Below are 12,095 nucleotides of genomic sequence, written 5' to 3' on the forward strand. Positions count from 1 at the left end.
TCTCTTTCCATCTCCTACCAAGCTTCCAGAGTCTTTCCCTTCTATTATGTTGGGTAGGACCCTATGTGCAACTTCTTTCTTCCTACTCTTCTAACCAAGCTATTTATCTAATATTTCACTGTCAATGGTCAATCTTAAAAGATTTGACAAACTCACCTAAATTGAAGTATTGATGACCAGTAAAAGCTTAATCCTTTATAATTAATTTTAATTTTTAATTAATCAAATCAATTTCAAATTCTAATAATAGCTGGAGATATTTGCCTTTTAATTAGGAATAGTGCCTTAACCCAAAAAGAATGACTCTCTAATAAAGGCTCTCTAATTCAGATGTTAACTATATGCTTTCTGGAGTGCCTGGAGTCAAACCATGGAAATGGCTGCCTCCCTTTATTGACAATGAATATGTGTAAGGCTGGCCCGAAAGATGGGATTTATTCGGCCCAGTGTTTTGGAGGCCTACATGTTCCCAGGGATGTCTCACTTGAACAATGCCTTAACTCTCTTATCTCTGGAGTCCTAGTTACTGAAAATCTGCCCCTCTATAATATAATGCTCATAGGACTGTTTCCTAAGGAAGTGGGCATCTTTGTCACACTTCTTTGAAAAACCAAAGAGAAGAAAAGCTGCTTTTCAGGGAGTGGGGGCAGGAATTTAGATGTTTCCTTTTCCCCATGGTATTTACTCACTTTTCTCTAGAGATGTCATCCTTCTAATATTCATGTTAACGGTCACATCATGAATTATTTGAGCTTGAAGATTCTGCCCATTATTTAGACTCCCGATGGCAGACTAACTCAGATTGGACTTCTTTGGGGAGAAAACTTTAAGGAAGAGAAGTTCAGAAACCTGTTTCAACTCAGAATTAGTCAGAATGGATGTGGACCTTGAATCATACCTCCAACCTAATCTTAAATCATTTTTAGAAGGCCCATGATCCCATACATATGTTTGTGTATGTGTATCTGTATATTTATAATGATGACTGCTGTGCAAAGCAGACCTGAAAATGAAGGAGAATAGCAAAAGCCAGAGAACCTTATGCTATTATAATAATATAATAAGGTTGTCATGTTTTAATTTTTTTTAAATTAACATTTTATTTTAAGATCAGTCACTTCCAGATACTTCTCCTTTACTCTCTCTCCCACTCTTCTTCTCCATGAGTCTTCCCCTTGTAATAAAGAAAAAGTTAAGAGAACCAATCTCCATGAGGATCGAGTTTGAAAGCAAATGTGCCATTCCACATCCATGGTCTCCCACTTTTTAATGAAAGGAAGGAAGCACATTTTCTTATCTCTTTTCTGGAGCCAAGATTCCTCATTATCACACAGTATTCAGTTTTATTATCCTTTTCCTTTATTGTAGTACTATACATTGTTTTCCTGCTTATGTTTATTTCATTCTGCTTCAGTTCTTATGTTTTTCCATATTTCTCATACTCATTTACTCATTTCTTTGTCACAATATTCCATTATACTCACATATCAAAATTTGTTTGCCGTTCCCCAGTTTATCAGACTGAGATACCTGGACACAAAGCAAGATGGCAGCTAAGTTAAACTCTACCAGCATGGATTTGGGTCTCTGAGCTAAAAGCCTGATGAATGGACAGGGCCTGAGAATTCCAGAAAGGCTCATGGACCTATCAGGAAGACACTCTATTTCCAATGCAGACATAGTCTACTCTCAGAGCAATCTTAAGATCCCTATAGGATAAAAAGAATGTCAGTCTCTCTTTTTCAATTTGTACAGGAAAAATCGGCCACAGATGAGCATCCAGTCCAAAATGTGAAAGAGCAGATTGGACACAGTTGCTACACAGTTTCCCTGGAGAGCCTCACTTCCCTCACTTTGGACAATGGAGATATGTGAGGGGGATGCTTGCCAAGCATTCTGTCAAAGAGCTGGTAAAAGAATTAGTCATTTCCCCTCTTTCAATTCAAAAAAAAAGATTTTCACTTCTCTATTCAGGTGTGTCAGATGACCCTCAGCTGCTAATCCTATGATTTACAATGAAAAATGCCCTTTCTTTAGTTGACTCTAAAATCTTATTCCTAAGAATCCTTTTATCCCTACTTGATCTAGTTATTTTGAGATGAGATCCTCATTTCCCACTTTCATCCTTCCATTCTTGTGCTTTTCTTCCAGATTGAAAAATAGTAGATTTGCTTACAAATGAAATACCACCATCCAACCCTTTTTGGTGACAAATGAAATACTATCATCCAACACCACCTTAAACCCATTCCCTGATTAGTGTAACATTTACCCAGGGGAACTACCATTAATGTAACCTATAATGTTTTATTTGTGTTTCTTGGTTATCCCAGCATTAGCTGCCAATTCTTTGCCTTGAGACTCTTTAGCTAGGAAAGTCAGTGCAAAAATCATGTGTCCAATAGCCAAAGTGCAGTTACTGCAAGTGCAACCAGGTTTTCTGCATCTTTAAAAATTAGATGTTAGAAAGCCACAGTTTCCCCTTAGGCTTCTAGGATTTGGGATTGGAAGCAGACAGGAAGTTCTTTCATTCCTTTCCTCTGCCTCTTGGAGCAGCCACAGGAAAAAGGAAATACTGCCACCTTTAGTTCATCTTCCAGACCACAGCTACCAAATAAATACATCGGAGAGCGTCAGGAGCTGTATTTCATCATCACTATGATGCTGACCTGATGGCTTTTTGCAAGGGCGAGATTTTATGCCGGCAGAAGATCAGGAGGAACACGGACCAGTCTGAGATGGCTGGATACAAACCAACATGGCTGCCAAGTTAGACTCTTCCAACAGAGATTTGCCTTTTTTGAGCTGAAGGCCTGATGGATGGATGAAGCCTGAGAATCCCAGAAAGGCTTCTGGACCTAGGACCTATCAGTAAAAGGAAAAGACTGTTTTGAGAACTAAGCAGACTGAAGGAAGATGGTTAGAGAGACTGAGGTAAAGGCAAATGGGGTATGTACAGGGGTCAGATGCAGGAAATCTGAGAAGTGAATCTTTTAAGGCTACTCCATCGAATGTCAGGACATGATAGAAATGGTTTAAATGTGAGCACCATCAATTTATAGCTAATAAAAGGAACAACTTCCTAATATTAAGCTGTATAAAGAACAGAATAGATGATCCATAGAAAGATATGTCCTTCCCTCTGCCTTTATCCTTTTGATAAAATCTTCATCATCTTAGACTGACAAGAGGACATAACTTTTCTAGGGAAAGAGAAGCCACAGCTTTCTTTGAAATATTTAATAAAGGGGCAGCTAGATGGCATAGTGGATAGAGCACCAGCCCTGAAGTCAGGAGGACCTGAGTTCAAATCTGCCCTTATACACTTAATACTTCCTAGCTGTGTGACCCTGGGCAAGTCACTTAACCCCAATTGCCTCAGCAAAAAAAGAAAAAGAAGAAGAAATATTTAATATAAGAAAGAAGGAATGGTGCAGAAGAAAGAATAATGAATAATAAGATATAATAATAATGAAAAATAGGATGTGAAGTTCAAGTCTTAGTTTTCTCGCTTCCTAACTTCATGATGATGGGCAAGTCATTCAAAGACTTTGGACCTCATTTTCCTTATTTCTATAGAATGAGGAGGTTAGACTATTTGATGTCAGAAGTCCTATGCAGCTTTAGATCTATGAGCAGGAAGATCAATGGTTTGAGAGGTATTGTGGTCAAGTACAGAGGTGTCAAATTCACAACTAACAAAATCAAAGTGTGGGCTGAACCAGATTTTAAAGGTTAAAATTTGGTTTAGCCAACACTTGAACATTATTATATTTAATTGTAATTGAAATATGTCCAACAAGCATTACCTTAGGAAGCCATTTCTGTTTGAATTTGGAACCACTGGTATAGTAGGAGGAGAATTGGTTTTAAGAGTTAGGAAGACTGAGAGTAGCTAAATGTACAGAAGATAGAGCACTGATCCTGAAGTGAGAAGGACCTGAGTTCAAATCTGAACTTGGACACTTAACATTTATTAGCTGTGTGACCTTGGACAAGTTATTTTTCCCCAATTGCCTCATCTTCCCCCCCCAAAAAAAACCCAAACCAGAAGACCTAGATTTATATCTTATCTTTGACACACACTGACTGTGTGACCTCGGGCAAGTCATTTAACCTCCTAATAGTCTCTGTTATACACTTCTAGAGGGAGTTTCTTAACTCAAGATTATCTAGGCCAAATGAAATCAACTAATAACAAAGAGGAAACACCCCTTACTATGTAGACTAGCTGGGGGGTTCAGAAGTGTGATTTGGAAGGTTCTTTCTATTGCTCTTTTAGAGGTTGTTGCTGATTATCCTTTCTCAAAGATGATCATGACATCAGGGAGATGATATGACATACAAGTAAATTAGATTTGAGGGAGGGAAAGCTGTGCAAAATCATTTTCTCCTTCAAAGCCACCTGGGTCCTCTGGCCAGATATAGATCAAGATGACTGCAAATGGTCCTGGATGCCATGGGTGACCTTGGCTTTTTTAAGTTAAGGTCTTTCATAGGTGTCAGTTTGACTAAAGGTAACTGTCTAATTAGGTAATTATCTAAAGACTAAGTAAGAAAGAAATGAGGCCCAGATCTATTCCTATTTATTTATTTATTGCTCTATATGGTGCTCAACAACACTACAGATATTCCAACCAAGGTTGCAGGGTGGAACCAGAACCAGGATGTATATTCCTCTGTATTCTATTTTGGAGAGCATGGGGTTGAGTCTAGGTTTTGTTTTGTTTTAGTGTAGGGTATATCACCAGTATAGAAATTTCTTTAATGTAGATTGAGAACTTTTTATACTTTATTATCTTAGAGAATTGCATATGGTACTGAGAAGCTAACTGATTTGCCACTGGTAGTTCAAGTGGTATAGACCTGAACTTAAGTTTTCATGTTGTGTCTTTTAAAAATAAAAATAATTTTGAGCCTGATACTCCTACTTCCTCCCTCTCTCTAACATAGAATCCATATAGACTCAAAAAGACTCTTATCATTGGATATTGCGCATTCCCTCCTTCACCTTAATAACCCCCAAATATTTTCCCAATTACCTTTCTGAACAGTCAATTTGATGTTATCGCAAGCTTATTCGGGAGTCCAACTGTTGTAGATGTTCCTGAACCCCATAAGGAATGGTGGGATTCCACATCCTAGAAAGGAAGGGAAGGAGAGAAAGGTTAGAAAAAGAAAATAGAGAGTGTCAAAAGCACACAGCATTGTTCATAGAGTTAAAGATTTGGAGTCTAGAAGAACTGAGTTCAAATCCAGCCCCAAATAATTACTAATTATATGACCCTGGGCAAGTTACTTGATCCCTGTTTACCTCAGTTTCCTAATCTGTAAATTGGGGTTGATATTAACATCTACCACTCAGGATTAGTTGTTGTAAAACATTAACATATGCAAAGTACTATGCAAACCTTAAAGGCAATAAGTGTTAGCTATTATTATTATATTCCTATTATTCCTAGATTCTAAATCTGGCTCAGTTATATAACTGTGACCTATTAGTTTTATAAAATGGGGATAATATTCTTGCATTACATACTGCACTGGGTTATTTGAAGATTCAATGAGAGTATGTTTATGAAAGTACAATTTTTTTCAGCCTACCTTTCCAGGTTTGTTTTATATTACTATATTTTTACATACTCTCCAGACTAGCTCAAGGATTTAGTCATATTCTTTTTTTCCCTCAATAGTATTTTAATTTTCCAAATACATGTAAAAATAGATTTCAACATTCATTTTTGTGAGATTTTGTGTCCCCAATTTTTTCTCCCTCCCTCCCTTCACTCCTCACTCTCAAGACAACAAGCAATTTGATATACATTAGACATCTGTAATACTTTTAAATATATTCCTATATTTTCCATGTTGTGCAAGAAAAATCAGACCAAAGTGGGGGAAACCATGAGAAAGAGGAAGCAAATAAACAAACAAAAAGGTGAAAACTGTTTCAATCTATATTCATTTTCTATATGGTTCTTTCTCTGGATGTGAATGACATTTTCCATCCCAAATGTATTGGAATTGTCTTGAATTACCACAGTGTATGAAAGCACTTTTTAAAGAGAGAGAGAGAGAGAGAGAGAGAGAGAGAGAGAGAATGAATGTATGTGTGTGTGTGTGTGTGTGTGTGTGTGTGTGTGTGTGTGTGTGTTTAGTGCTATCTAGTTTAGGGGATCATTAGCTTTTCCACATCCCACATCCCGACCTCAGGCTGTCAGGACTTACGCCAGTGTCTCAATATGTGGACATTTCTTCAAACTGGCTGTGAGCTGTTGTGCTCCTGCCCCTGTGAACTTGTTGTACTGGACACTATGGAAAAAAAAATCCATTGATTGTTTGTTAGTCAACAGTGGGGTTCAGGGTTATGATGGCAAAGGATAGGATCCTAGATCTTGGATCTGAGTCCAGAGAGTAACTATCTCAGCCAGGCCCTATTTCCTATAAGCAGGGAACAGCTCTTACAAAGGTAAAAAAAAAATTACCCATCCACACTATGGTCCCCTTAGATCATAGGTAGGCCCTTAGAGCTTCTATATAATCACCCCAGATTTGCTGATATGCAAATGTCCACATTATGGAAAATCTAAGGACTTAGCTATGATCCAAGGGGTTAGAGGTAGAATTTTGGCCTAGGGACATTATATAAATCTGATTATCTGATGTTTGAATGTCTATTTCCCCACATCCATTAATATATCAAAGGGCTATTCAGGGTAAGACTCAGAAGGGCTAGCATTGTTTTTACTTTCCTGGGGCCAGGGAATATTGATGGCCTTACTCCTTATACACTATGTTTAACAGCCTAGCCTATAAGGGATCTGTGTAGTCTACTTTGCGGAAGATAACCCTTTCAGCTTCTGTCTCTAGTTACCCAATGTAGTTAGTACTCACTTAATTCTAGTGACCCAGAATTCCCTGTACACTATGAATTTCTTGCTCCTAAGAAAACTATACATTTACTAGTCAATAGATAGAGAGGGCTCCCTTGAGAGTCTTTTCTCCTTCCCCTTCCCATGCTGGAGGTGAAAAGGGTTTTGGAATTTGGGTAGATAATTCCTAAGGGGGCTTGCATCTGTATCTCCTCTGGATCCTTTTGAAGCTTCCTCTCTCAGGGTTGAAGTTCCCTAGAAACTACAGCTCTACAAAATGTCAGGAGGAAATGCTGCAAGTTGCACAAACCAGGCCTCCCAAACCTTTCATCTCAAGCGTCCCACCCCTTGTCCCTCTCCAATCAGCCGGCACCTCCCAGACTCACTCAAGCATTCTCAGGGATACCATGTCAGGAAGCACGCTAGCAAGGTTCTCGGCTCCAGTATCACAGATGCAGTTGTTGTACAAGCTGCCAAAAACAGAGTGGGAGGAGGAATCATTGGGTTGGTTCTTAGGGACCTGGGATATGGGGGAGGGAACTTCTAATTCTGTCTCACTGTGCCTTACATTGACCACCAGCCATTGCTGGGAAAAAGAAAAACACATTCTCTTGAGTCACTGGGGTAGCCCAACACCCTATAATGTTTGTAGAGTCAATGTTATTAGGTGTTCTTTTTCATACCATCAGAGTTATTAACATGACTTCATACTCATTATAGTTTAATAAGACAAGCATTACTAGTCATGCTGCCTTAAACACTGTGCCCACAATTATTATATCACTCACACACTACTGTGTGAGATGTATTGTTCCTATATTTCAATGGTGACACTATCAAGGGTTATACCTGCAGCAGGAAGGGTTTTGGTAAGACTTAAAGAGTGTCCAGCATTAAAGGTACTAGAAGAAGTAGAAGGACACAGGATCTTCTTTTCTGATGGGTGAGAGAGATATTGCCATTTTTCTGGGAAATGTCTATGTCCTATTGTCTCAAATAAGACTCCCTGAAAAGTCAGTAGACTTTATAATTTTTAAAAGTGCTGCTGTGATAAGGAGCTCTAAGTATCCAAACCACTAAAATTTCCCAAAAGAAAAAACTTCTCACTCACCTCAATGTAACAAGAGATCTTGCCAGTGATGGCAGAGCCTTGGCCAGCTCTGTGGCTCCCATATCAGTGATGTTATTCTGAGATAAGCTGAAGGAAACAGTATGGGGGAAGAGGGTGTACAAGAAGAGTAGAGTAGAATAAGAGTACTGGTCAGTGTGATTCTTTTTTCTGGGGAGATTTGGAAAAACCCAAATTGATTCTCTATTCCCTTTAAGGCCCCTACCAGTCCTCCACCCTTCTTTGGCTTTTTGATCTAAATTTTGGGCAAAGCTTAGTTTTCTTCCTGAGGCTAGGGATGAAGACAGAGTGATGTGACACTTGGCACTTACTTCAGGGTTTCCAAAGATTTTAGCTCTGGAAAGATGGCAGAGAGCTGAGCCACACCTTCATCCCCAATTTTGTTCTCACTCAGGGTGTCCAGGCTAAAAGAAAGAACAAAGCACAAAAACCATTGATTGATTTTGAGAGGAACCTTTTGGCCCCCTGTTACATTATTCCCCTTGCCTAGACCAAGAGGAGAAATGAAAGGATTTCCTTCTTATAAGTCATCATTCCCTGAAGATTGATAATGTTTCCTCCTGATGCTTCTGATCCATTTGTGTGTGTGTGAACCCAGTTGGGTTTAAGGAAACTGAAAATTCACTCAAGAACACAATAGAAACTTGGCGATTGATAACTCAATATAGTAGAAAGAGTACTAGTCTGGGTAACAGGAAAATTGATTTAGGTTCTTATTCTTCCTGTCACTTTTATGAACTGGGTGATCTTGGACAAGTACATTAATCTTTCTGAGTATCTGTTTATGTATTTTATAAAATAGGATAGTAATAGGCCCTACCTACCTCATAAGGACACTGCAAGCATCAAATGTGCCCATGTATTTGATTCTTTTCTAATTTTTTTTTTTGCACTATAAAAAGATTTATAATGCTTAATGCCCAGCTTCTTAAACTGTTGGTCACGACTCCATATGGGATCTTGTAACTGAATGTGGGGTCAAAAATTATAATTTGTTATCATTAAATATTTCATTGTATATCTATTTTATATGCCTAGATAAATGAGGTCATGTAAAAATTTCTCTGATGAAAAGGGGTCACAAGTGGGAAAAAGCTTAAGAAGACATAGGCTCAAGCCCTGCTTATGACATTCTCTAGCTGTGTGACTTTGGGCAAGTCACATGTTCTCTCAATGTCCCAAGTGTAGTTTCTAAGACTAGAAATTGTAGGCTAATCTTCATTGGCAGAGTGAAATTTTCCCACCCAGAGAAAGACAGAAACACAGAGACAAAGACAGGGAGACAGAGGGAGAGGGACACACACACACACACACACACACACACACACACAAAATCAGAAAGAGACAGAGACAGAAAGAGAGTCAAAGAGACAAATATACAGAGACGGAGAGAGAAGAGGAGAAGGAAAGAGAAGAGAGAAAGAAAAGGAGAGAGAGACAAGAGACATAGAGTCAGAAAAGAAAGAGACAGAGATACAGAGATATACAGAGACAAATACACAAAGATAGAGAAAGAGCAGAAGAGGGAGGGGAGGACAGAGAGATATATTATATTTTTGTATTTTGAAATATAAATGTACCTCCATACATTCGGAAATACTATGGCTAAAATTCTAAACGGAGAGGAAACATAGCTTGTTTTCTGTAGTAGTCTCACTTGATGACTTTCATTTCTCTGAGGAACCAGACAGAGAAAGGGAGAAAGGGAAATGGGAAACTTTCTATCAGAAATGACAGAGGATCAGAATTTCAGAATTTGGGGTAGTTAAAACCTTAAATGATGAGAGAGGAATCATAGATCTCTTCTATTAGCCCTTCCTAGAGCCCACAAAGCTGAGGGGAGCAGAATTTTGAATCATTTGAATGTATCTGAGTCCCAGGTTGGTCTTGGCTGAATACCTTCCTTATATAGAGCCAGAAAAGAAAGTGAATGGAAAGACAGCCAAATGAGTTTATAGGTTCATAAAGAGATTGTAGAGGCTCATTAGTATAATTTCCTCCATTTACAGATAAGATTAAGGGATTTGCTTGAGGCCATAATAGGTGGGACATCTAGTCAAGCCTTCTGAATCTTAAGTTCAACATTCTTTCCACTGCCAAGTTTATAGGACAATAGATGTCTACTGACCCTGGTTTATCTTCTTATAGTCCTGGCTGGGAGGGAGAAAGATCTTCTGGTCATAAAGTTAGAGGAAGATGGGCCTTAAAGGGTGTCTAGTTTGATGCCTTCATTTTACAGATAAAGGAACTGAGTGGCTTAGGATTTTAGACTTGCCCAGTCACACAAGTAGAAAGCTGAAGAGCTAGGATTTTAACTCAGATTCTAGACTCCAGTCTCAGAATATTTTCCCCTATATTAGGGGATTTAAGGGCTGAGTAAAAGGTATAGAAGGGTAGTTGTTTGACTAGTAGTCAGCAATTCTTTTTTTTTTTAACAAATGGTTTACTGATAGTGCTCTATTTGGTTTTTCTTTCATTCAAGACGGGGTTGGGAAGTCTGGGCAGGTAAACATCATGGATTCAAAAGTATCTAGTCATATTTATGGAAATTAACCCTTGCCACAGTCTGTACAGTTAGCATGGTACAACTGGGCTTAGTAAGTAACTCAGGCTACCAACCTGGGCTAAAAGAAATCAAACTGAAAACGAGGAAAAAATCTCTAAGAGAAAAATCCATTTCTAATGGTTTCTTTTGTCAAGCTTATATTAATATTTCAGTCAATAAATATTAATTAAGCACCTAGTACATGTAAAACAATGGGAATTTTTAAAAAGAGGCACAAACAGGAGAAATCAACATGCAAACAAATATATGCAAAACAAACAGGAAATAATTAAAAGAGAGAAAGCACTGGAATTTAGAAGGGTTGGGAAAGATTTCCTGTAGAAGATGGGATTTTAGTAGGTTTATAAAGGAAGCCAGGAAAGTGTATAGGGAGGGAAAGAGAGAATGTTCCAACCATGAGGCACAAGCAGATAGAATACCTGGAGCTGAGACATGTCAGGAGAACAATTTCACTGGACTGAAGATTATATGTTGGATAATAAGATATAAGAAAGGTAGGAGAGGGCTAAGTTATGAAAGACTTTGAATGCCAAGCAGAGCATTTTCTATTTGCTCCTAGAGACAACAAGAAGCCTCTGGAATTTATTGGCTAGGAGGGTGACATGAATGGACTTGAATTTTAGGAAAATCATTTAAGTGCCTGAATGGAAAATGAATTGGAGTGGGGAAAGACTTGAAGTAGTTGGACCTCCTAGCAGACTATGGCAATAATCCAGGGACAAAGTAATGAGGGACTTGCCCTAAATTTGTGGCAGTGATAGAGGAGAGAAGGAGGAATAATTGAAGGCGATTGCAAAGGTGAAATGGGCAGCTTTGGCAACGGTTAGGATATAGGCAGTATGAGAGATAGTGATTCCTAGATTGTGAGCCTGAGGGACTGGGATGATAGTATTGTCCTATTTAATAATAGGGAAGATAGATGTGTATGCGTGAGTGTGTGTGTGTGCATGTGTGTGTGTGTGTGTGTGTGTGAGAGACAGACAGACAGAAAAAGACAGAAAGACAGAGAGAGAGAGAGAGAGAGAGAGAGAGACAGAGAGAGAGACAGAGAGAGAGAGAAGAGAGAATGCACACAATTTAGGAGGAGAGATACTGAGGTAAGTTTTGAACATAGAAGCTGAATCTGTCTACTGGACATCCAGTTTCAGGTTCTGAAAGGCAGATAGAAGGTCAGCAGAGAGTTTGGAAAAGGAAAGGTAGATTTGAGAATCATCAGCATAGAGATGATAATTAAATCCATGAGAGCTGATGAGATCACCAAATAAAGTAGTATAGATGCAGAAAAGAAGAGAGACCAGGATAGAACTCTGAGGGACACCTGTAGTTAGGGGCCATGATCTGGGGGAAGATCCAGTAAAGAATACAGAGAAAGAGCAGTCAGGTAGGAGAAGAACCAAGAGAGACTAGTGTCCCAAAAATCTAGAAAGGAGTATCGAGAAGAAGAGAATGATCAACAGTGAAAAAGAGTCAGAGAGGTCAAGATGGAGCAAGACTGAAGAGGGGCTATTGGATTTGGCAACTAAGAGAG

At 38.7% G+C, this 12,095-nt stretch overlaps 1 protein-coding gene across 2 annotated transcripts in view; it reads right to left on the reverse strand.

The window, feature by feature from the left end:
- Positions 1-2,694: 2,694 nt before the first annotated feature.
- Positions 2,695-12,095, reverse strand: part of CIITA (class II major histocompatibility complex transactivator) — a 78,539-nt gene continuing 69,138 nt past the window's right edge. For both annotated transcript variants that reach the window (XM_023497583.2, XM_023497584.2), the window contains exons 14-19: positions 8,313-8,405; positions 7,984-8,070; positions 7,259-7,342; positions 6,229-6,312; positions 5,043-5,141; positions 2,695-2,865 (exon numbers count right to left, since the gene is read on the reverse strand). In XM_023497583.2, coding sequence (XP_023353351.2) covers positions 5,066-5,141; positions 6,229-6,312; positions 7,259-7,342; positions 7,984-8,070; positions 8,313-8,405 — 424 coding nt within the window. In that variant the 3' untranslated portion in view covers positions 2,695-2,865; positions 5,043-5,065. The remainder of the gene's footprint in view (positions 2,866-5,042; positions 5,142-6,228; positions 6,313-7,258; positions 7,343-7,983; positions 8,071-8,312; positions 8,406-12,095) is intronic.

Source organism: Sarcophilus harrisii, chromosome 1, assembly GCF_902635505.1.
Source record: "Sarcophilus harrisii chromosome 1, mSarHar1.11, whole genome shotgun sequence".
NCBI lineage: Eukaryota > Metazoa > Chordata > Mammalia > Dasyuromorphia > Dasyuridae > Sarcophilus > Sarcophilus harrisii.